This window comes from Balaenoptera musculus, chromosome 15 (assembly GCF_009873245.2).
Source record: "Balaenoptera musculus isolate JJ_BM4_2016_0621 chromosome 15, mBalMus1.pri.v3, whole genome shotgun sequence".
NCBI lineage: Eukaryota > Metazoa > Chordata > Mammalia > Artiodactyla > Balaenopteridae > Balaenoptera > Balaenoptera musculus.
The window spans coordinates 60,094,534-60,119,799 of record NC_045799.1 but is presented as its reverse complement, the minus strand read 5'-3'; the positions used below and the strand labels follow the sequence as shown (position 1 = coordinate 60,119,799).

Here is a 25,266-nt window from a genome sequence, read left to right as displayed (position 1 = left end):
TGGTGGCTTCTCTTTGTTGCGGAGCATGGGCCCTAGGCGCATGGGCTTCAGTAGTTGTGGCGCACGGGCTTGCTTAGTTGCTCCGCAGCATGTGGGATCTTCCCAGACCAGGGATCAAACCCTTGTCCGCTGCCTTGGCAGGTGGATTCTTAACCACTGCGCCACCAGGGAAGTCCCTGTAAGGTCTTAAGGAATGGGACCTGCGGCCTTGCCCACTAGTTGAATGTCTGGTGACTAACATGACACCCGTCCTCAGAACAAACTTGCTGAATGAGAGGAAGAGGCAGAGCTGCATCCGCTTGCCAGGGAGGGGGAAGTGGCGTGTGAGCTGGGCCCGGAAGGATAGACAGCATCTCAGCAGGAGGAGCTGGTACAATGGAGAGCACCCCCTGGAGGAAGGGGCGGGAAAGCATGGGGCGTGTTTGAGGAGCAGATAAGGGTCCACATGGAGGGATCCTGTGGTATGTCTTGTGCAGGGTTCTTCAGTCTCGCTGTTGACATGGGCTGGATTCTTTTGTGGGGCTGCCCTGTGTAATGTGGGATGTTTAGCACCATCCCGGCTTTTGTCCGCTGGACGCCAGAAGCACCATCCCCTTCCCAGTGTGATATCCAGAAATGTCTCCAGACATCAGATGTGCCCTGGGGATCAAAATCATCCCCGGTTTAGAGCCACTGGTCTAGTGCGAACAGTAATCGGTACAGTTGGAAAAATTTCAGGCTGTGTTTTAGCACCAGGTGCCGGAATGAGCGAGGATCCACTGACATCTTCATTTAGCCCTTCACCAGATGTTTACTGAATGCCTTCCACCTGCCAGGGACCAAATGATAACATGCTGACAAAATATTGGAAAGGGAAAGCAAATGTGGGCCTTTCCTTGTGGAGATTAGAAGGTAGTGGCCCTTCAGCGAGGGAGTTTGATGATCAGGGTAAGCATTTTATAAAGAGTCACGATGGCAGTGACTGGCTGAGACGGATCAGAGCAGGGAGTCCTGCATGGAGCTGTCTTGGTAGCTCCAGGTGGGAATGGTGGACGCCTGACCCAAGACAGTGACACTGTCCGTTAATGCTGAGTTAATTCTCTGACTTTATAGTCCAGTGGAGAAATGTGGCCTCTATAGTCCCAATTTATGTATTATTTTGAGTCAGATTAGTTAACAGGAGTCAAAACATTGAACTCTTAAATATTCTTACAATGTAGTGATGTATTGTAGCTCTCACACTTCTTAACCACTGTCTTGTGATTTTAACTGTCTTCCAAAAGTCAAACTAGATTTAGAAAATGAGACTCTTATTTATAAAAAGTAAATTAAGAAAGCTGTTTGTCATTGTATTCCACCTTGAATTATTTGGGGTTGCCTATAAAGTGGCAGGTTTAGCACATCATGAAAATATAAATTATTAGAGTATTAGGTATTAATTAGTGACATGGCTGACTCCCGTAGGCCTTTTCCTAGTTGGGTGATGGAAGTAGTGATTCATTTGCTTTTGGGGGGTGCGTTCATTATAGTTAGTCATTGATTAACTGGTAAGAATGAAAGGATCAATGCGATTTCTAATTCTTGGTGTATATTAAAAAGTCAACTTTCATTAACAATTGACAAATGTGCCCAAAAGGTATAATAAAAATGAGTGAGAGGAAATATATTGGCAGAGACAAATTCAAGAAATCATTTAGTTCGTGATATTAAAGGTGCAAGCTGTGAAGAACGATTGCAGTTTGAATATCTGTTTTTCAGGCAAGATATTGGCACATAAACAGAATCTCATAGGAAGGCTTAATGGTAAAGAATCATGTGAATTTTAAAAGGTTTTTGAGTTTCTTTTCTGTATACAGTTGCTTTGTACTCAATAATGCTTAAAGAAGACTCACAGGCCTTTCCTGACCATGATTTAATACCACCCAAAATCCAGTGTCCTTTTTATCCCTCGATTTTGAAAGATTGTTTCTATGACAGTCTATCCATTAGCTGAAAATTGGAAGTGGCCAAATCTTGTTACTCTGCATACGACGGATGAGTCAGATTTCTTTCTAAGGCCCATTTTTTCTTTAAAAAGTATTTTTCAATTAATCTTAAAATTTGATTTAGGCTATGGTAACATACTAAATTATGGCCTTTTATTTTGGTAGCTTGGAGCTTGTTTTCTTCCAGCTTGTCATTGAGCAGACCTTGGCGCTCCTAGCCGGATGAGTCTTCTCTTTAATCTCACTTGTGTGATCACCTGCCCTGAAGTCAGGGCTCTGGGTGTAATTGGCTTGGTTCTGCCCCTCACGCCTTGTTAGTCTTGATCAAGTTATTTACCCTTGACCTGTGAGTCTCCTCTTCTGCACCCCTAAGCAAAATGGAAGGGTTACCGTGGATAAGGGCTTCTTATCCCAGATGTCTTCAGGGGCCAGGTGTGGACCGCAGTGAATTCCAGACCATTCATGCCAGTAAAGGGGCAGTTACTGCTCAGTCCCAGCCAATCGTTGGCACACTCCATTTGGGCCTGGTGTGGCCAGATTTTCCATGAGAATCCAGAAAGCCAGTTGTATATGTGAAACTCATGCATTTAAATTGTTGGCAACAAATTCAAAATTTTATAAACACTGTGTGTGCCAAACAGAATACACCTGCTAATCAGATCGCATCGAGAGACCTGAAGTTTGTAATGTCTTGAGGAGATCACCAGTTAGCGTCCCACAGAAAATAGATGTCCTGGGCCCTTTGCTGTTGGCAGGGTCTGTGAGCATCACAGCTTCCTGGGGAAAGGCTCTGAGCCTTGTCAGCATTATCTTTGTGTACTGTCTTCGTATTCACCAAGACGTGCCATTTAAAGGAAACTTTTTGGAGACAAAAAATGTCTTTATGGAGGTGGGCAACTTGCAGGCAGCCTAGGGAACATTCCGTCTTCTTCATGGCTCTCTCTTCTCCAGGCCAGCCCGGCAGCACTGAGATGCTGAACAATAGAGGTTGCTGCTCATAAACTGTGTAACCTTGAACTTGAGCCATGACTAAGATCCCTAACCAGACCTCAGTATTCCTTCCTTGGTTAAATGAGAGTGTTGGTTAAAGTAACTCTGAGAATCCCTCCGGCACAATTTCCAGTTCTTTAGGAGGAAAAGGTGGGCTTGTATAAGGTGAGCCTTCAGCCTTCATAGGATGGGCTGCAACAAATGAGCTCACTCAGCTCAGTACAGGAGGGTCACATTAAACTTGTGGCTACCTGAGATTAGTTAATTATGTTAGTTAATATTATCATCTGTGGCAGACAGGACCTGCCTCCCTGCATGAGCCCCTGCTTTTGAGCGTGGGCTGGCCTAGCGACTTGGTTGTAATGAATTGAACCTGGTAAAAGTGATGGGCAGTCACTTCTATTATCATGTCACATAAGATCATAACTTCCGTTTACTAGCAAACCCTCTTTCTTGCCGCCTCTGATGAACAAGTTTTCACGTTATGAACTGCCATGTTGGAGAGGCCCACATGTCAAGGAACAGGTGGCCTCTGGTTGACAGCCAGGAAGGAACAGGTGCCCTCAGTGCCCCAGTCCACAACCACCTAAGTGAGCTGGGAAGCACATCCTGCCTGACCCGAGTCTTCAGATTGAGACACCAGCCCCAGCCAACACTGTGATTGCAGCTTGTGAGAGATGTTGAGCAGAAGATCCAGCTAAGCTGTGCCCAGATTCCCGACCAACAGAAACTGTGAGATAAATAATGTGTCTCGTTTCAAGGTGCTGCATTTGTGGTGATTTGTTACATAGCAGTAGATGGCTAATACACCATCTCTTTGAATTTGTTTAAAAAATTACATTCACTGTAGACATTCTTATTCATAGCAGATTTAAGTGTTATAGTTAAATGAATGTGTGCATTATTGTGTCTTAACACTAAGAACCATATAGGCATTATCCAGAGGTTTGTGTCAAATGTTTCGAAAGATTACAATCTTGTTTTAGCACCATCAGGGTCAGAAATGAGATCTTAATTTAATCAACTCACTTTATCCTTTAATCCATTCATTCTAAAGTATTTAGTTTATCTCAAAAATTTGACCTTGGTCTTATCATAGTTGTCAGTTAGGGTCCCTGACTGCATTCTTGTATCAAATTTGGACAAAAAAAAATTACCTCTCTGTTGTGCTTTTGAAAGCACACATTTGTGTATGCTGCACACACACAGTTGCTAGCAGGTGCTTTCACTGTATGTCATGATGTCATGTGAAAATCTAAAGTGTTAGAACTCACTAATTAGTAATGAATTCCCTGATTAAGTTCTTACCTGGAATCTTGGAATTCTTACCAAGAAAATTGAATTGGTTTTGAAAGGTGATTTAAAGGGAGTTGATTAGACAGTAATGGATAAGACCAAGAAATGTTTAGGACCAAATACCTGAGCTGGACATAGGCAGGATGTCAGAATGAATAGGAAAATATGCAAAACAAAACCAAAATGAAACAAAAAACACAGCCACTAACAACAACAAAACCCCTCCAAGACATTGTTTCAATTTAGGGAAACAATTGCTTTACATCTGTTTGATATAAAACACATTTAAACAGGTCCTTGATTAGTTGCATGCCAGTGCTTCTCACACTTGGATTTGCATAAAATCACCTGGGAATTTGTTGAAGTGCAGATTCTGACTCAGTAGGTCTGGGGTGGGCTTCCTAAGCTCGCAGGTGATGGTGATGTTTCTGGTCCGTGGCCACAGCTTGAGGACTGAGGTGGAGGCCCAGGCCAGCCCCCTGTGCCCAAGTACAGCCTGCATAATTGCTGCTCTCTCGTCATCCTCACCTTCTCCCTCAGCCTCCATTTCCAGGTACTTCTGCTCCTTAATTTGGGTTGTCAGTCGTTTACCAGGCTGTCTCACCTTTAGGCTCTTTGACTAGGAAAATTAAAAACAAAGCAAAACAACAAGCAATAAACCACTGGATCCTTAAGTGGTTTTTAAATGCCCTGATTGTGTACCAGGTTGCTTTAGGGATGGTCCTCACCATATCCAGACTTCCACAGTTAGAGCTGCCAGAACAGTGCTTTCCGGAGTCTAAAGAGAGAAGCTGGGGCCAGACACTTGCTCTGCCCCGGAAGGGAGGCATCATCGTAAGCATTCCCAGGCCCTTGTAGGTGTCAGTCAGCTAATACCTATGCCCTGTCCTTGGGGTAATTCTGGACTTTGGTGAAATAATTTAATGCAAATGTTGTTAAGAATTCGCTTTCCTAATATAAAAGTCTGCCCTTCTGAGGGGTGGGGGAGGTATAAGTTTGAAAAAGATCCCTCCATCTAGTGCTAAGTCTTACAAGCTTCAAATATCTTAAATTCAGCCTTGATTAAAATTAAGATGAGGCCAAACACCACAAACTTCTGTAGCAGGAACTTTAAGAGGCTCCAGGTGCTTTTGAGAACGCAGAACCCTGAGTCAACAGGTTGCCTTTATTAGATAGATAAGGTAGGTGGAACAGTGACATGGAGCTGTCATTTATTTTAGGTCAAATCTGTTTATTTTGTGCCTTGTCATCATAAAATTGAGGTTCTTTCTAAGATTTTACTTAGTAAACCGGTAATAATGAAAGATTTAATACCTCCAAAGACGACTTTTTGAGACTATGACTGTCATAGGAAACTACAATTGTTAAAACGTTTGCTGTAGAAAACTTTATAAATTCTGTTTGTTGTAGCAGATTGATTTATGCCCCAACTTTGGGGTGACAATCATCTCCCTGATTAATTTATCCAGTTTAAACAGCTTTGCAAACTGCCTCAGAAACAGGAACATAGCTAAAAGCATTCATCAGGGCAAAATGGTTATTATTAAAGTAAAATAAATGAACAGTGCCAACGATTAACTTTAAAACTCAAATCAGAATCTCAGTTTTTTTCATGACACCAACCTTGAGCTCTTGAAGAAGTTTTGCTGACTCCTTCCTGGCCCTTTATCTTTAAGTCTGATCAGTGTAACAGATTACCTAGAAACTTGGCAGCTTGAGAAAACTAATGTGCATTATCTATCTCCCAGTTCCCATCAGGAATCTGGGTGCAACCTAGCTGGGTCCTTCTGCTGCAGGGTCTCATGAGGGTTCCGTCAAGGTGTCACCTGGGTGTGGTCTCATCCAAAAGCTCACCTAGGGCGAACCCTCTTCCAAGTTTACTCACATGCTTGTTGGCAGGATTTGGTTTCTTTCAGGTTGTTGCATGGGGGACCTCTGTTTTTCACGGGCTGCTGGCCAGAGGCCTCCCTCAGTTCCTTTCCGCGTTGGCCTTTCCAAGGGGCTACTCATCATGACAGCCTGTTCCCTCCAGGAGAAGGGCTCCGAGAGACAGTGAGGGAGAGCAAGGTGAAAGTCAGGGTCTTTTTTTTAGCCTAATCTCTCTCTTTTTCAAAACCACTGTATTGAGATATGATGACGTGAAATGCTGTACATATTTAATGTGTACAACTCAGTGAGTTTGGGGATAAGTATAGACCTGTGAAACCATCACTACCATCAACATCTATCATAAACATCCATCTCCTCCTAAAGTTTCTTCCCGCCCCCTTTATTGTTGTTGTTGTTGTTGTTGTGTGTGTGTGTGTGATAGAACACTTAAGATCTACCTTCTTAGCAAATTTTAAGTGTCCAATACAGTATTGTTAGCTATAGGCACCATTCTGTATAGCGGATCTCTGGAACTTATTTATCTTGCATAATTGAAACTTTGTACCCTTTGATCCTCCCCTCCCCATTTCCCCTACCTCCCCCCGAGCCCCTGGAAACCATCGTTCTACTCTCTGCTTCTATGAGTTTGACTATTTTGGATTCTACATACAAGTTGAGGATCATGCAGTATTTGTCTTTCTGCGACTGGCTTATTGCAGGTAGCTTAATGTCTCCAGGTCCATCCATTTTGTCCCAAATGGCAGGATTTCCTTTTTTTAAGGCTGAATAATATTCTGTTGTATGTATATACCACTTTTTCTTTATCCATTCATCCACTGAGGAACATTTAGGTTGTTTCCATATCTTGGTCTAGCCAGTCTCTGAAGGTACATCCCATAACTGTATTCTCTTATTAGAAGCAGTCCAGCCCACACTCAAGGGGAGGGGATCACACAGGATGTGAGTATCAGGACTCAGGGGTCTTCGGGGGGCATTTTGGAGTCTTTCTGCCACATGTAGTAAGGGCTCAATGAGTATGAGTCAGATCCGTTGTAGTGCTGGATTGCTGTCCTTGGCAATGAGATGCACACAGCAGGGTTTCATTGCAGTCCTTGTTCAGGAGGAGTTTAGGTAGGTTGTGATTTGACTGAACAGCTGGCATTTTAAGCTGTAGGTCAAGAACTGGCAGGTTAACACACATACATAATTTGTTCTGGAAAGTACGGATAGGTAGTTTTGTTTGTTTACATGCTTGTCTTCTTAAGTTCTGGAAGAGGAATTAAGGAAAGGAGGCCTAAAGCCTGAGATCCATTCTAAGATGATAGTAAGCTAGGCATGGTGGGTGGGAGGGTGGCCGTGGAATTTTAAAAGCTTATGTGCTACATCTAGATCTCAGCTTAAATGACCCCACCTCAGAGAGGCCTTCCTTGTGCATCCAATTTAAATTAACCGTTGCTTTCGCCTTAATCCTCGCAGAGCCCTCAGCACCCTCCGGCTCTATTCTCTGCGAATTTCCTTGTCTGCTGTCTCTCCCCCGTGAGAACTAAGCCCACGAGAGCCGAGACCTCACCTGTCTTGGTCCACTTGCGTGTCGTCAGCACCTTGCACGGGGCCCGGCAAACAGTAGGCTCTCAGTAAATACTGAATAAATGAGTGAAATGAACACAAAGATGTGAAATGACTTCAAGGAGCTTTTGGGAAATTCTAATATCTTCATGACTTCCAAAGGAAATGCCGTTTATTCAGCTCACCTGCAAAATATGTTCATTTGTTAAAAAGAAGAAGACAGTCTCAGGGTTGCGGGGTAGTTTTGTCCCTGCAGCTGATGGCTGGTGTCCGTGAGGCAAGTCACGTCACCTCTCTGGGCTGAGGATAAAATCTGGGCTGATGAGTGTGTGTGTTCAGACTGCTCTGTCCCCAGAACCCACTCAGGCAGAGGAGGCTACGTGTTTTCAACACTGGTCAGCCACCTGTGGTTTTGTTTGAAGAAAGGATTCTGTGGCCAAAGAAAAGTGTGAAACCCACCCACACACTGATGGGCATTCCAGCTCTGTAAATGCAGACACTGCTGGCAGTTTTTTGGGCAGATCAGGGTGGAGACCCGTGGCCCTTGAAGCTTTGGCAGAACCAATAGGAAGAGCAGCCTGATAGTTTACCGTCAGGTGACCTAAGTGCTTTCCAAGGACATAAAGAACTAAAGAATCTCGTCCCCCCACCCCTGCCCTGCAGCCTCACACCTCACCTATGCCCACATGATGCTGCCTTGGAAATGTTAGCATCATTTTTTTACCCCCACATTAACTAAGATTTCATTTCTGGCCCTGCCTTTCCCACCAGATAGCCGGAGCTTCTGAGCTCCAAGTTTTTCTGTCACATCCCCTGAAACAGTGCAAATTGTGCCATTAAGCCTGGCGTAAAAGATTTGAAAGCACTTCACCTCGTCGTTTAAACATAATACTTCTGGCAGCTTTCAATTTGGGGTATTTTAAATTCTAATTAAAAAACCGTTGAACATTAATATCCTCTATATAGTGCGCCGTGGTGCCTCTGTGCTCCATTTTGGCCGTCTGGCTTTTAAACAGACAGCTTGGTTGCGTAGCTGTTACGGCCCATGTGGTTTTTCCCTGGCCTTTGGGAATCACCAGGTCCAGGCATAATTAGTATAAATCAAAATCCTCTGGCTGATGACAGGAAAATGGTGTGCTTGAACAGCAGCTTATTAAAATGACCTACTTAATTTAAGAAAAATATTGTATCCACTTGCAGGGTAACCTGGGTGCTTTCCCTGACAGATTTTATAATATTTCTTCCCCCTCTTTTCTTCCTCCCTCCCTCCCTTCCTTCCTTTCATTCTTTCTTTCTTTTTTTTTTAATTAAAGAAAAGGAAAGGGAATGGAAAGGCCCATTCTACTTCATCCAAGGTGCAGACCCACAGTTTGGACTGATGAAGGCCTGGTCCACTGGGGATTGTGACAGCGGCGGTGACGAGTGGGAGCAGGAGATCCGTCTGACTGAGCAAGCCGTCCAGGCTATCAACAAGCTGAACCCCAAGCCCAAGTTCTTTGTTCTGTGCGGGGACCTCGTCCATGCCATGCCCGGTAAGACTTGGGTCGTCGTTGTGACCTTGTCTTCTTCCCCCAGCCAGAAAAAAATGATTTGTCTTAAAAGACGACTCTATTCACTAACGGCTCATTCCTTCTCTTCACGACGGTTGCAGTATCATCAAACATCAGAAAATACACGCTCATTTTATTTTTAGAATTTGGCAAGATTAATCACAGTAATTAGGCAGAGCTACAGTTCTGATGGTCTGAGCTTACTATGAAAAATGGAACAGTTTCCTATGTGTCACCTTTCTTCATTTCCAGGGGACAAACTTGAACTGCTTTCAGATCCCATATCCATAAACGTGATCTTCTCCTTTTGTTTCCCTTCTTCTTGTGCTTTTATTTCTCCTGTATTTGTTAGTGCTTTTTCAGTTTCAAATGACAATCTAACTTGAACTAGATTAATTTTTTTTTAAAGTTTGTGTTACCCTATGGGACTGTAAAGTCCAAGGGCAGATTTGGGCTTCAGGTATGGCTGGATCCAGGGGCTCAGAGGTTGCTATCAGGGCTTGATCTCTTCCTCGCTCAGCCTTGCTTTCCTCTGGGTTGAATTTATTCTCATGCAGGCTCTTTCCAGGTAGTGGCTCCTGGGAGCTTTAGGTTTATGTCCTTCTTACTGAAACCACAACAGAAAGAAAGTGCCTTATTCTTTTTTTTTTTTTTAAATTAATTAATTTTTGGCTGCATTGGGTCTTTGTTGCTGTGCACGGGCTTTCTCTAGTTGTGGCGAGTGGGGGCTACTCTTCATTGCGCTGTGCAGGCTTCTCATTGTGGTGGCTTCTCTTGTTGCGGAGCATGGGCTCTAGGCGCACGGGCTTCAGTAGTTGTGGCACACGGGCTCAGTAGTCGTGGCTCGCAGGCTCTAGAGTGTAGGCTCTGTAGCTGTGGCCCACGGGCTTAGTTGCTCCGCGGCATGTGGGATCTTCCCAGACCAGGGCTCGAACCTGTGTCTCCTGCATTAGCAGGCGGATTCTTAACCACTGCGCCACCAGGGAAGCCCCTGAAAGTGCCTTATTCTTAGTGGTCCAATCAGAGTTACAGACCAACACCCATCCAGCTCACATAGCCCCATGAAGCCAGGGTGTGGGGTCAGCTCCCCTGCAGCCAAGTGGTCAGAAGAACAGGATGGTTCCCCTGAAGAAAAGTGAGATAGTAGGAATGTGAACATGACAGGTCCTTTTTAGAACTCGCTTCCTTTTTTTATTCCCCTTTCCTTTGATATCCTTCTCTCCCAGGCAAAGATAAAGCCCAGTGAGCAAGTATAAGAAAGTGGAAACCGCCCCTGCCCATCTGGGAGGCAGAGCAGGCACCCAAGACCACTCTTGTCTGTGTCCTGGTCTCTGCTTAGTGGACAGAGATGACCCAAAGACCATTGCAGAAAACACTCTAGTCGCTATGGGTGTTTGTTTTTGGCTAACGTTACCTTGTAAACCAAGACTCCTGAGTCCTGCTATGATTTCTAATGTCTTTAGAAGCCAAGGCACTCTGCAGGAAGCCTGGGTACATTAATTCCTCCCCTCCAGGACTCACCTGTCTGGTAACCTACCTATCTAGAACAGTCCCAGAGTGAACGTGTGAGGATGGAGAAGGGGCTGCCCAGAATGGCTCTCCTTGAAGTCTAGGGAGTATGGCCAGCAGGGAGAACCCTCAGACCTTCCCTCGTCCTCTGTTTACTCCCATTTGACACAAAGTCAAGATTGTGAACATGCCCACAGCCCACGTCACTGACTCCCCCTCCCCCTGGAGGAACCCAGTGATGTCATCCCTGGAGAAGCAGCCTGTCCTGCTATTGGGCCTATACAGAGGTGGCAGGATGGGGAAGAGGGAAAACAAGGCAGTGGACAGAGACCTGAACTAGGGCTCATGTGGCCGGAATGCCAGCTCCACATCTGCCACATCTACCACTGATGCACTGGGTGCACTTGGCCAGACCCCTTACCTTCTTAGAGCCTCAGTTTCTGAACCAAGAGCCCATTGATGCACGTGTAGCCTCAATAGTCTGCGGCTACACAGCACAGGGCAGACGACTCTATACCTCCATGCAGGTGGTGAATATCTCAGCAGCTTGGTACAGAAATGTATTCTCAGGAAGTTGCTGAGTTTCTTTTTTTAGAGAGGTAAAATCTTAGCTGCCTATGAACTTGGCCACCCTTGGTGACTCTTGGCTGAGGGTCCTCCAGTGCTGAGATTATATAGTGCTAAAGTGACCACAGAGTACCCCAGTTTCTAAAGGAGTTAGAAATTGTAGCAGGACTTGGAGTCTTGGTTTACAAGGTAAACCAAGGTAATGTGTGAGTTGATCTAACAGATTTATGCTACTTCCAAATGTTTTGATTTGCAGTTAGCTGGTTTCTTTGGAATCACTTGGCCCGATATGCACTGTAGCATCAGCTAGAGCTCTCCCTCTGGACAACACAGTGAACAAACTTTCATTGGACAGTTGAAACAGATTCCAAATTTACTGCTTTTCTGTCCAGTGGTTTTTTTTTCTTTCCTTTGAAAATAGAATATTATGAGACTCACTAGAATTATATAACATGTTCTTGTAGATGTTTACTGACTTGTTCTGAATTATGTTAATGTATTCAGTCATATTTCAAAATAAGGTTTAAAATAAAAGCATTCTGTGTGATTACACTGCTTCTTAAATAAAGTGTACTGAACATAAGTAAATTAAAAGATAGAGTTTTTATGATCAACCCTACCAGTTGGTCAGAAGACCTCGAAAATGTGAACTAGCAAACTTTTGAGAACTTGTTTTATAGTCATTGTGACCCAAACAGAATTCTGAAGATTTGGACTGTTTTGTGGGATTGTAACTGACCCAGTGAAAGGATTGTAACTGTTTTGAATATTGTGGTCTGAGGTTTAAACAGAACGTTTTGAATCTAGTTACCATTTTTTTTGCATTTAATTGCATTTTTTAATATGCAATTAGTGGCTTCCCCCTCATTTAGCTCATATGCAGAGGCAGACATTAGAAAAGTAATTATTTGCTTTGACTGCTTAGCACATTGTTAATTATCAAATGCATATATTAATAGGCAGATAAAATTGGAGAGCATACTTTTAATTCCACCATAAATAATATCTTGGGCCAGGTAGTTTTAAGTTCAAATTGGAGAAAAAGAACTTTACAAGTAATGCTTTTGCTAATGAAAGTCTGAATATGCTTTTCTATTATAAATATCCATCATAATATTCATTCATCTACAAACATTTATTGTGTGCAAACTAAGTGTCAGTTACAGATGCTGTGGATACGATAGTTAGAAATGAGAGACCAGCCCTTCCACGGAGCTTAGAGTCTGGTAAGGGAAGTGTAAAACCCTGGATGGTTAAGGGGTGCCATTGGTGCCAAGGCCTGCAGGAAAAAGCCTAAGAAATGCAGGACAAGGCCCATTTAGTTTTGAAACATATGCAGTTTTCATTCTGCAGGCGTCTTTTGGGTTATCTTGGTATTTTCTTATTTTATAAAGCTTCTCTGTGGGATAAACCGCATTATAAGTAGCAAATGAAGACTTGTACAAATATTGAGACCATTGATTTTCAATCCTTCACTCTTGAGCCCAGGATGACTTTCTTCAGTCCTCCTGATGTTGAGGCATCGACCCACTGATGCTGTCCCCAGGAGCCTTATTAGGTTTCGAAAATTACATGAGAAGCTGGAATGTGATGATACAATTAGAGTGCAGGAGAGTCCCTTTAGCCTTTGGAACGGGTTGGTGTGTCTGTCCCTGTTTGGTAGCAAGGGCTATAACCAAACAAAACAGATAGAGCGGGAGGAATTCTTCCCTTGATACAAAGTCTCCTTGAAGAGTTCTGTGTTTACTGACCTCCACTGGGGCAGCCTTTACATGATGTTTCAGTTGATTCAGCCCCAGGAAGTCCTCTGTTACGTAAAGTGAGGCAAGCCTGCGTTAGCATTATTTCAATAGGTGGTGTATTAGTTTCCTATGGCTGCTGTAAACCATTACTATAGACTTAGTGGTCTAAAACAACACATTTATTCTCTTATAGTTCTGGAGGACAGAGTATAAAATGGGTGTGCAGGGCCGCATCTTTTCTGGGAGGTTCCAGCTTCTAGAGGCTGCGCATATGTCCTGGGTCAAGGCCCCTTCCTCTGTCTTCAAAGCCAGCAACATAGCATCTTCTCTCCTCACTGACCTTTGATTCACCCTCTCATATTCTCTTACTCCTATCCTCCTGCTTCCCTCTTATCAATACCCTTGTGATCATGTTGTCCTGTTCACGTAGCCCAGGATAATCTCTTCATCTCAAAATCCTTAACTTTATTGCATCTGCAAATTCCCTTTTGCCTTGTAAGGTAACATATTCATAGATTTGGGGGACTGGGATGTGGACATCTTTGGGGGACCATTATTCAGCCAACCACAGATTGGCAAAGGATGAATTCAGGGTCTGTTATGTGCCAGGAACTGTTCTGCTAGCTCACTCATTATGGGCTTGAAAAAGTGTCATTGTTATTTCCATTTTCCCAGGGTCACTTAGCTTGTAAGTGGTGGAGTCAGGATCTTACTCAGGTCTGTCTGTTTCCAAACTGAATGCACTTCTGCTGCAGCCTTGCTACTCAAAGGCTGGTCCTCAGAGCTGTATCCAGGAGCTTGTTTGAAATGTAGGATTTCTGTCCCACCCAGACCTAATGAGACAGAATCAGCATTCCAACAAGATCCGCAGGCGAATCTTATGGACAATTAAGTCTGAGAAGCACTTAATAGACTGATATGCACAGTGCCCTGGGTGTTTGGCTTTTCAGTGTATTATGTACCATTTTGTGTGTATGCAAGTGGTTTGTGAAAATTCACTTTAGCTCTTAAAGATAATGGTGTTTAGCAAGAAGGCTACCTTTGCTTTAGACTTACCGTGCTCAGCTTCAAAGGGAAATGCTTTAAGTTTGTAGGTTTTTATTTTGCTTTCTAAACAACAGTTTGAATAACAAAAGCCGAATGACCCCTGCTATGCTGGGCTTCCCAAACAGAACCTGACAGAAATATTCAGGAAAGCAGCCACACCTACATGCTTTAAAAGTATCTTTATGCAGAAAGGTCAGGAGGGCCAGCACTGGTTCTTTGGGTCCTATCTGTGTGCATGATCTCTTATCTGCCATTCCAAAGTTCACAAAGCTCTGAACACTACGCGTTTTTTGCTTAAGTTCGAAACTAACTCAGTTGGCAGCAAAACTGACCTGAACTGACGTGAAGCTATTTATAGTCTCTGTTTATCCTACTTAGAACATTCATATATTTTGCTAGTGAAATATTACCGTGTTCCATGACGGGGTGGTGCCTGAGACCCAGCTGGAGGCATTATTTAATATGTGCCCTCTGCCTGGTATTGCTATTTTTCAGTTTGAAAAACTCCAGATTTCAAACCAGATCTGGCCCAAAGCATTTTGGATAAGAACACATGAATCTGCAGTGTGGATCATTTGGAATTTATAGATGGAGAAACCTTTCATCACTAGAGGCAGAAGGCTCTTCCTTCCTTCCCATTTAATGTCACACCCCCAAGTTCACTTCTGTACACCCATTGCACAGTGGCCACATTTTAGTTTCAAAGTTAAAAGTGTTCCCAGGCATCTTATACTTGAATTTTGGGGACCATTCCTGTTGGGACCAAAGTGACTGAATATGAAAATGGAGTTGCGTTCAGAAATCATTCTGACAAATTGAAAGAGAGGGTATGTACACAAAGGTGATGTTTGCCACAGATAAGTGCAGACTAATCCACTTAGGTGGAAAAATCTTCACTTCAAGGTAGAGAAGGACTGGGCTTCTGCAGATATGGCTGCAAAAGGCTGGAGAGTAAGGGGATTAGCGGCATGGTGTTTAGGATGGGAGACACTCTGGGAATGTAAAGCAGAACTGCTGAATTGTGGTTTTCCTGCAAGACCCAAGCGAGACCCGAGAGGTTCTATCTCATCTAGTTTGGTAGCCCCTCACCTTAAATTAGATGTGAAGGGCTAGGCCGAGGTCCAGATCAGAGTAGCCCTGGCTAAATGGCCATCAAGACTCCTTCCCCACTTAGATTTCTAATTCTATGATGAATGGGTAGAATTGGGAAATAAAGCAAGGTGGAATGCTTTGGTGTGCTGGGCTTGAGGCAGAGAATAAGCCATTTGTCCTTCTGTGTTCACACAATCCAGGAAGGTTGGTGTTTATTTTTCCCCAGCTGGGCAGGCACAAACATGTGAATGTAATTCTGGTACAAGACAGACTATGATAAGCAAAGCCTCAGAGGCACACTTTTGAAAACCAAAGCCAGGATTAAGGCTGTGGCCAGGAAAAGGCCTTATGTCCGCCCTCCAGCCTCTACGATTCACCTTCCCCCAGGCTGAATTCTAAGTTCCTAAAGGGCAGCGAGTGTGTGCATCTGTGTTGGTGTGTATTTACATCAAACGCCCAACACTGTGGGCATGTGAACGGTGTGAATGAATGCAGGTCAAGTGAATCACTGTATGTTTCCCCGGGGTCCTTAGCAAGTAGCTGGCACATGGTAGGCCCCCGGTACAAATTTCTGGATTAGATGAGTAATCAATTCATTTATTTAACAAATCTGTTGAGTGCTTACTCTGAGCCAGGCACTGTTCCAGATGCCTGTGCTACATAAGTGAATAAAACAGATCAAAACCTGTGCTTGACCTAGAAATAAGGAATAGGGACACATGGAAACATGAAATTATTATTTTTTTGTCATTCTTATCTTTTGTAGGGTTCAAACTCGTGGAGCTATGGATCTGTTTTGTTATTTTATTAGATTTTTAAATTATACGAGTAATATGTGAATACGTTCTCTTTATAAAGATTTAAAATCTGTATCTAGAATAAGCTGTAACCCCCAACCAGGTCCACCCCTTGGGGTCACCATAGTTAAAAGTATGTGTGTTGGTGAGCAAGCTGGTCTTACATAAATGTCATCATTCTGTGCACACTGCTCTGTGCCTCGCTTTTTCCCCTTGCATCCACCTGGAGAACCCTTTTACGCTGATACACAGAGGTTTATGTCAGGCTTTTAATAACTGCGGTGAGTTCCGTGGGTTGGAATCTCCTAATTGGCTAGTCCTCTCTCCTCACCATCACTAGGAGTGATAATCTAAACAGTGCCGCTAGCAGAGGTTCTTCTTGTATACTCAGGTCAGCTTTTCTTTAGGCTTGAAGTCAAAATGGGTTGGCTGGGTCGGGACCTGCTCTGGCACTTGGAGGGAGTGAATGCCAGGCAGTCCGCTCTGCAGTTCCCAGGAGGACCCCTCTCAGGGACGGGCCGCACTTTCCTTCTGTACCGTCTCTTCTGTGCAGCAGCGTCTCTGCCTGCACTGCCCACCACACCCTAGACACTCAGAAAGTTTCCGCTGAACGGAAACCCTTTTGTCCCTGTTAACAGGATTTGTTCCTGTTGTTGTTGTTGTTGTTTTTAAAAGAAGCTCAGTTAACTCATGTTCAATTCCTTGGCTGTATAATTAGCCTTGCATTGTTATTTTTTTTTTTTTTTTTTTTAAATTTATTTATTTATTTATTTATTTATGGCTGTGTTGGGTCTTCGTTTCTGTGCGAGGGCTTTCTCTAGTTGTGGCAAGCGGGGGCCACTCTTCATCGCGGTGCGCGGGCCTCTCACTATCGCGGCCTCTCTTGTTGCGGAGCACAGGCTCCAGACGCGCAGGCTCAGTAATTGTGGCTCACGGGCCCAGCTGCTCTGCGGCATGTGGGATCTTCCCAGACCAGGGCTCGAACCCATGTCCCCTGCATTAGCAGGCAGATTCTCAACCACTGCGCCACCGGGAAAGCCCGCATTGTTATTTTTAAGTGCATATTCCAGGCTCCAAGAAATGCCATGATTTAAAGACAATTTACCACACAGCTTAACATACAGAAACATTAAAGGGGGGTTCTGTGGGTGCAAGAAAGTGACCCGCCTTGGTTGAAATATCACCAGGCCCTGGACTGGGCCAGGCTGCTGTCTTCAGCTCTTCCAGCAGGTTGTGTGCGGGCCGAATGCTGAGCCGTGGTGACCCGGAGCAATCAGCCAGCCCCGGGCCCCCGGGCTCCTTCACATCCGTTATAAGCGCCGTGGAAGCATCCAGGCGATCAGGAACAATGCCTCCCTTCTGCTGGGGCTGATTGAAAGTGGTTTGAACTAATTTACCTGATATTACTAGTTAGGGAACTCCCAGCGTTACTTGCAGAGTTGTTTCTTTTTTGTTGTTGTTGTTCATGGAGAGAGGATTTTTTATTGAGATACAATTGACATACAACATTATAATAGTTTCAGGTGTATAGCATAGTGATTCAATATTTGTACATACTGTGAAATGATCACAGTAAGTCTAGTTACCTTCTGTCACAATACATAGTTACACATTTTTTTTCTTGTGACTTTTTTTTTTAACATCTTTATTGGGGTATAATTGCTTTACAATGGTGTGTTAGTTTCTGCTGTGTAACGAAGTGAATCAGCTATACATATACATATATCCCCATATCCCCTCCCTCTTTCTTCTCCCTCCCTCCCACCCTCCCTACCCCACCTCTCTAGGTGGTCACAAAGCACCGAGCTGATCTCCCTGTGCTATGCGGCTGCTTCCCACTAGCTATCTGTTTTACGTTTGGTAGTGTATGTATGTCCCTGCCACTGTTTCTGATGATGTGTGTGGTCTGAAGCAGCACAGCTGGGAACGGTGATCGCCCTCCCGCCCCCGCCTGCATCTGCCACTTGGCCTCATGGCAGAGGCCCTGTGCCCGCTGCTGGGCATCTCAGCTTGTTCTGTGCCCAGACCCCTTTGGCAGCTTGCTGAAGCCTCTGGACCACCTCTCATAATAATGCTTCTAAATGCATAAAATAAAATGCATGGGGTTTCTCAGAAACCAATTATATTGAAATACAGTTATCAAAATATTTTAAAATTTATTTGATAGAGTAAAATGCATGCCTCTTTGTTGATCTATTGTTATATAATACAGTCTAACAGCAAGGCTAATAACTACTGTATTTTCAAAGTGGTGCTTGAGCTTAAGCAACGTTGTGAGGTATTGCAACAACTGTAATGGAATACGAAAAATCCTCGTGATTTCTGTTGGTGGACAGAATCACAGGAGCGTGAATACCTCTGTGGCTTTCTGCCTAACTTCATAGCAGAAGGAAATGCTAAATGTCAGTTAGAGGTCAGTGAAAATGTAGGCTTTTTCCCCATCTAGGTTCACAGATCCCTGTGGACTCCAGGTTATGAGCCCTTATCCATGTGCACATGTGGATATGCTCTTGTTTGACTAGTCAGAGCTTTCTCTTGATAGTCAATGTGTGGATATTATAATTGCCCACAGTGTAAACTCAATGGCAGAAACTCTACTTTGAATTAAAGGCTAAAACGCTTCTTAATTGTAGCTAGGAAAATGTGGACCTCTGATTATTCCCTGAAAAGAAATGAGCTGAGTAACAGGAGCTAGTTAACAATTGTCTTTTGTAAATTTATTTGTTTTATTTATTTATTTTTGGCTGCGTTGGGTCTTCGTTGCTGCACGCGGGCTTTCTCTAGTGGCGAGCGGGGGCTACTCTTCGTTGCGGTGCGTGGGCTTCTCATTGAGGTGGCTTCTATTGTTGGGGAGCACGGGCTCTAGGCATTCGGGCTTCAGTAGTTGAGGCACACGGGCTCAGTAGTTATGACTCGCGGGCTCTAGAGCGCAGGCTCAGTAGTTGTGGCACACAGGCTTAGTTGTTCCGCGGCATGTGGGATCTTCCCGGACAAGGGCTCGAACCCCTGTCCCCTGCATTGGTAGGCGGATTGTTAACCACTGCGCCACCAGAGAAGTCCCTCCTGTCAGTACATTTAAAACTATTAGGCATTCTGTCAGTTTCAGTGTCTTGAAGAAATTTCTCCTAGAGCCCTCTGTTTCCTGGCTCATTATTCTCTAAGCCTAACAGCTGTCATATTGGCATTTCCATCCCTGTTCTAGGGACTGACTACCTCTCTCAGGTTGGATCCCCGTTTCTTCACTTTGTAGCAGACCATGATTGTAGAGGCCATTAGGCAAAGAACCTGTGGCAGTCTGCTCCGCGACCCCGGCCAGCCCTCTGAGTGGTGCAGGCCACTGAGCAGAACAGCTAGGGAGCTCACTTCCACCCTCCCCCACATCCTGGGGGGTTTCCTGGAGGCGGCAGAGGGATGCTACAGAAGCTTGCAGAGTCCCTGGCAAACCAATACGGTGTAGACAAAACCAACGTCTTTCTAGCTTGTGCTTAGCTGATTGGAACAGTTACGTCTTTCCTTTCGTTGTTTTTGCTCTAAATACTCATTTTCTGGAATTGGGACATTTCACTTCCTTAATGGGCCTATTATCTGCAACTAAATGAAATAGTAAAAAGGAGCATGATCCCAAAGGAGTTCAATTACCAGTTAATTGGTCAAGTGATCAGAATGTGAAATGAAAAAAATAATGAGAGGTTAGAAAAGGGAGCACATTTCAGGCCAAAACTGCTGAGGATGCCTATTTTGTAACTTCCAGAATTTAGACACTCACCTGCATGTTTGGAATTCTGTATCTATCACTCCCTTCAGTTCCTAAATAGTTTATTGGAAAACCATGGTAGATTCTTTTCAATATATGTTATTTGGGTTGTATAAAAAATGTACTGTTCCTTTCTTTATGTATTATTTGGGTGAAATACTGCTGTCATAATCCATAAATATTCTTGTGAAGAGATTTTGTATTGATCTGTAAGGTGGCAGCTTTAGAAATTTCACTTGGATAATATACTTTCCTTAATCTTTTTTTTTCCCAAAAAATATTAAAGTAAATTTTAAATTTTATTTATTTATTTATTTATGGCTGTGTTGGATCTTCGTTTCTGTACGAGGGCTTTCTCCAGTTGTGGCAAGCGGGGGCCACTCCTCATCGCGGTGCGCGGGCCTCTCACTATCGCGGCCTCTCTTGTTGCGGAGCACAGGCTCCAGACGCGCAGGCTCAGCAATTGTGGCTCACGGGCCCATTTGCTCCGTGGCATGTGGGATCCTCCCGGACCAGGGCTCGAACCCGTGTCCCCTGCACTGGCAGGCAGACTCCCAACCACTGCGCCACCAGGGAAGCCCCTAAAGTAAATTTTATATCATACCAAAAGCTCCTATAATTTCGAACAGTTTATTTTATTAATTGTATCCTAAGTTGGTTCACAGTACAGATTCAACAGTGATTTGCTATAAATGTCTGGGAGCAGCCAGTGTAATAAGTTGTAGCTGTTAGATGCAAAGTTAAGTGAATCTTGTTTAATATCATGTATAATTTAAAAACCTGTAGAACCAGATTAAACTTGATCTGCTAGCTATGTGCTGCCAAATCACCCCATGAGTAATGTTTATGCTTGCAAAGATTTAGATCAAATGAATTTACATACCTCAATTAATTAGGAAAAGATAATGGAAAGGATTTGAGATGGAAAGGATTATGGCTCCATAAGTTCTCTGGGACTAGATGAAAGTAAATGTTTTTAATTGAAGGAGTAAATCATTTTCTTAAGTTCCACTCAAGGCTGCTTGTGCCACTGTGTCCCTAGCCCTAGTGTTTTCCAGCCAGATGTCCACCTGTTCCATCATCACTGCTTGTGCCCTTGACTATTGGCAGTTGGAGTTAGGTAATTCGACCCTAATTCATTTACTCATTTGTTTGTCTGATCAATAACAGCAAATAAATGTGGAGGGTCTGCTTATGTGCCTGGCCCTGCTTAGCAAGAAACAAGCCCAGTGCCTGTCCTCAGGAAGCTTCCAGTTAGGGAGAGAGGAGGGAAGCAAAAAGCTCTATAAATGAAATAAAACAGTAGCCTTAGTGAGTGATGCCAGGCGTGGTGCGTGGTGCTGTGGGCAGATGCAGGACGCAGCCCTGATCGGTGGGTTAGCGAAGGCTGCCTTGAAACCGGAGTAATATTAGGTAGCCTCTGCCCTGCTCATCGTTTAAAAAATCAAATCAAATCAAACAGTACTAAAAGGTATTCAGGAAAATAAAAGTCAGCGTTCCAGCCACCACTGACCTACTTCTTAGAGGAAACCCATGGTTATTAATTTTTCATGAAAAATGGCAGAAAATTGTCAAGCCATGTACACTTGCATGTAGAGTGTTTTGTAAAAAGTACAAATGGAAGAAAAAAAGACACAGCATCTGTTTATGTCATTTCTGTTGTCTTTCTGTAGCAGGAGGTATAGACATGCGTCACTCTTTTCAGTGGACAAGATACCAGCATGTGTTTGAACTGCCCCCGACTGGGGGGCATTTATGCTGTGCCCTGTGTTCTGCGGTGACCAGTGCACCTCTGTGTGCACGAGCAGCTGTTAAGGCTGTGGCTCTGAAGTCAGCTTGCTCAGATTCACATCCTGGGTCCCTTGTTTACTGACTGGGTAACCTTGGGCAATTTACCTTATCTCTCAGTAGCTGAGTTTCCTTATCTGTAAAATGCAGATAATGATGATACTGCTTGGTAGGCTTCTCATGAAACTTAAAGTGCTCAGAACACTGTCTGGCGTTTAATACCATCCAGTAACTACAATTACTTCCACTAGTTAGGTTTTGTTTTTGTTTTTGTTTTTAATAAAAGCTTTATCGAGATCTAATTCCCATATCATGTAATTCACCCATTTAAGGTGTGTAATTCAGTGGCTTTTTGTTTATTCACAGCATTGTGCAGACACCACCACCATCAATTTTAAAACATTTTCATCAACCCAAAAAGAAGCCTTGTTTCATACTATTAACCACTCCTCTCCATATCCCTCCACCCCATCCTCATCCCCAGCCCTAGGCAACCACTAATCTACTTTGTGTGTTTATGGATTTGCCTGTTCTAGACATTTTGTGTAAGTGGAATCATATACTATGTGATCCTTTGTGACTGGCTTCTTTCATTGAGCATGGTGTTTTCAGGGTTCATCTGTATTGTAGGAGGTGTCAGTACTACATTCCTCTTTTATGTCTGAATAATTGTAGGGATAGACTGCATTTCATTTACCTACTTTTACTTTTTGTTGTTATTCTGCGAGATGAATTCTTAGAAATAGACTGTTGAACCAAATGTTAATATTAAGGAAAGTGGAAATTAGGCCTTTGTGCTAATATATGGTCAACTAATATATTTTATTTATTTATTTATTTTTGGCTGCATTGGGTCTTCGTTGCTGCGTGCAGGCTTTGTCTAGCTGCGGTGAGCGGGGGCTACTCTTTGTTGTGGTGCGTGGTCTTCTCATTGCGGTGGCTTCTCTTCTTGCGGAGCATGGGCTCTAGGTGCGTGGGCTTTAGTAGTTGTGGCACGTGGGCTCAGTAGTTGTGGCTCGCGGGCTCTAGAGCGCAGGCTCAGTAGTTGTGGCTCATGGGCTTAGTTGCTCCGCGGCATGCGGGATCTTCCTGGACCAGGGCTCGAACCCGTGTCCCCTGCATTGGCAGGCGATTCTTAACCGCTGCACCTCCAGGGAAGTCCTCAACTAATATATTTTAATTTATAATTTTAATTTTTTGGCTGTGCCCCGTGGCTTGTGGGATCTTACTGGACTGCCAGGGAAGTCCCTATATTTTAATATTTTTATTCCATTACTAAATAATATCCCTAGTGGCCCAAGAGATCAAATTTACTATATTCTTTGTATTACTCCTCCCCCCCACAAAAAGGTATAAATAAACGAGAGGGTGTTTTTAATGTGGGAATTAAAGTCCCTGGTCACTAGGTAGAAGGGAGAAGATGGGGAGTGGGCCATCTCCCTACCTTCAGGCAAACCCCAGTTTGCGATCTCAAATAGCTGAGAGCCTGTTTTTTTTTATAAGATTCTTAACTCTTCATTTTTTCACGGTTTTTATTAAGAATATTTTTGTCTGAAAATAAAACCCAAACTTTTGGAAAATAAAGAACAAGTTTACTAAGTTTAGTTGAGTATCTGTAGCCGCCTATTATTTCTTATGTAATCACTTCAAAAAACAGTCTTCCTTGATTCCTTCCTTATCATTAAGTCAACTAAGTGGCCACCCGAAATTGGAAAGAGCTTGTTACTCTAAAGAGTAGGGCTCGTGGTCGTGCAGAGCCACTAAGGTAGCTGTATTATGATGAAAGAATAGTGCTTTTATCCCTTTTTCCAGATGAGCAAACTGTCAGGTCAGACAGCTTGCCCAGCTCCGCCTGCTGGGGAGGTGATGCTGGCGCTGAGGTCCGTTCAGTAACTCAGAGCCTAGACTCCCTTTACTGGACCCTCAAGGAGTTACAGCCGTCCTAGGGTGAATTCTTTATCTGCTGCCCGCCAACAGGCCAAGGCTGCATGAAACTAGGGAGAGAGGTGCTGGAGGGGGGGGACAAGTGTTCCCTCCTTGGGGGAATCTGATGACGGCCCTAGCTGTGCTTTTGGAGCTAAAACTACAAAATCTAAGATGGTCTGTCTCCGTATTTCAGATGCAGCTCTATAGTAAGGGTGAAGCCATGTTTCTGTAAGTGGAAACAGGTGCTGTTTAGTCGCAATCGAGGCCATCCTGCCAGCCCTGGGCCACCTCAGCATTATCAGCTTTAGGTTAATAGGATGATACTGGCATGGGAATTGTTCCTCTTTGTTTAATAGACCAGGGCAGCGGTACTCAAAGATGTCACATTTTAAATTTCTACTTGTCGGTAAGTTAAAAGCAGTCCCCAGAGTCCCTAATCCAGGGATCTCCAAACACTTGGCACGTGCTGTGGAAGCTTCACAGCACTTCTGAGCAGAAGACAGTTTTGTTATTCTCAGTGACCAGGCCTGCTGCCCCGGGGCCACTGGGCCCCCAACAGCAGAAAAACAGACCATATCATTACAGCAGCCCCCAGACTCCTCTGAAGATGAACGTTGCCATCAGGTCCAAAATCTTAGCATTGCCATCTTAAACTCTTTGTTCATTCCAAAACATAGAAAATGTTTCTACCATGAAAGGCAAATTTAACCATCAATTATTTAGAAAAGACAGAACAAGGCACTTGCAATGGACATTTGTCCTTCGTCTTGACCTTCCACTCCTTTGAACTGCACTTTCCCTCCGGTGTGTGTCTTGGAGGGAGGCAGAAACCACCTGCTGTGACTGAAGCCAGGTACCCTGATGCTCTTTCCAGCCTCCCGTGCAGCTAGGACTCAGGCTTGTGACCCTGTCTCAACCACCCAGACCCCCCTGAAGCAGATTTTGAATCTTCAGCTGTTGACTCAGAGGGGGCAGGATCTGTCCCGGTGAAGGGGTTGGCAGCTGCGTCTACCTTCAGGGGGCAGCAGTGGGGGGGTCCCAGCATTATTAGCATCCAGCATCACCATCAGCCGTGTCAGCGGGCAGCCTGGGAGGGTCTGTGCCCAGGCCAGCGCTTCTCCCTGGAAGCATTTTTGAATGTGATTGGAGGTGCTGCCTTCTTAGCCTCGAGACCTGGTTCTCCAGCTCTCTGTAAGACTCCCAGCTACCTGATATCCTTTATAAATTGCTTCTCTATTCAGACTAGCCAGAGTCAGTTGTGTGCAGCAAAGAACCTGACTGATGGAAGCTTCCACGGCGCCTTCTTCTAGTGCTGCCCAGTTACCACCCGGGGGCAGATTCCGCTCTGTGCTCCTCCCCAGGTGCTCCACTCCACCTCAGTTTCACCATGTGAAAACCGAACCCGCTCTCTTCTTAGAGCTTCCTTCTCATTGTTCCCTCAATCATACGGATGTGACCTTTTTGAATTCATTCTTTTTTTTAAAAAAATATTTATTTATTTATTTACTTACTTGGCTGTTCCTGGTCTTCGTTGCGGCACACGGGATCTTTAGTTGTGGCATGTGGGCTCTTTTAGTTATGGCGTGTGGGATCTAGTTCTCTGACCAGGGATCGAACCCGGGCCCCCTGCATTGGGAGTGCGGAGTCTTAACCACTGGACCACCAGGGAAGTCCCTTGAGCCATCTTGAGCCATCTTTCCCTCCCCACCCAGCTCCTGCCCAGTCCTGCCCAGTCCTGCCCAGTCCCCCTATAGCCCTGCTTCCCCTCTGTCCTGTCAGCCCCAGACACTCACGCCAGGACTCGTGCAG

At 44.3% G+C, this 25,266-nt stretch overlaps 1 protein-coding gene across 5 annotated transcripts in view; it reads left to right on the top strand.

Moving 5' to 3' along the window:
- CPPED1 (calcineurin like phosphoesterase domain containing 1) overlaps nt 1–25,266 on the top strand; it is a 151,170-nt gene that overhangs the window by 8,966 nt on the left and 116,938 nt on the right. For 3 of the 5 annotated variants that reach the window (XM_036827654.1, XM_036827656.1, XM_036827655.1), the window contains exons 2-3: nt 7,596–7,962; nt 8,999–9,217. In XM_036827654.1, the coding sequence (XP_036683549.1) occupies nt 9,064–9,217 (154 nt within the window). In that variant the 5' untranslated portion in view covers nt 7,596–7,962; nt 8,999–9,063. The remainder of the gene's footprint in view (nt 1–7,595; nt 7,963–8,998; nt 9,218–25,266) is intronic. The other 2 variants (XM_036827653.1, XM_036827652.1) reach the window with 1 other exon arrangement.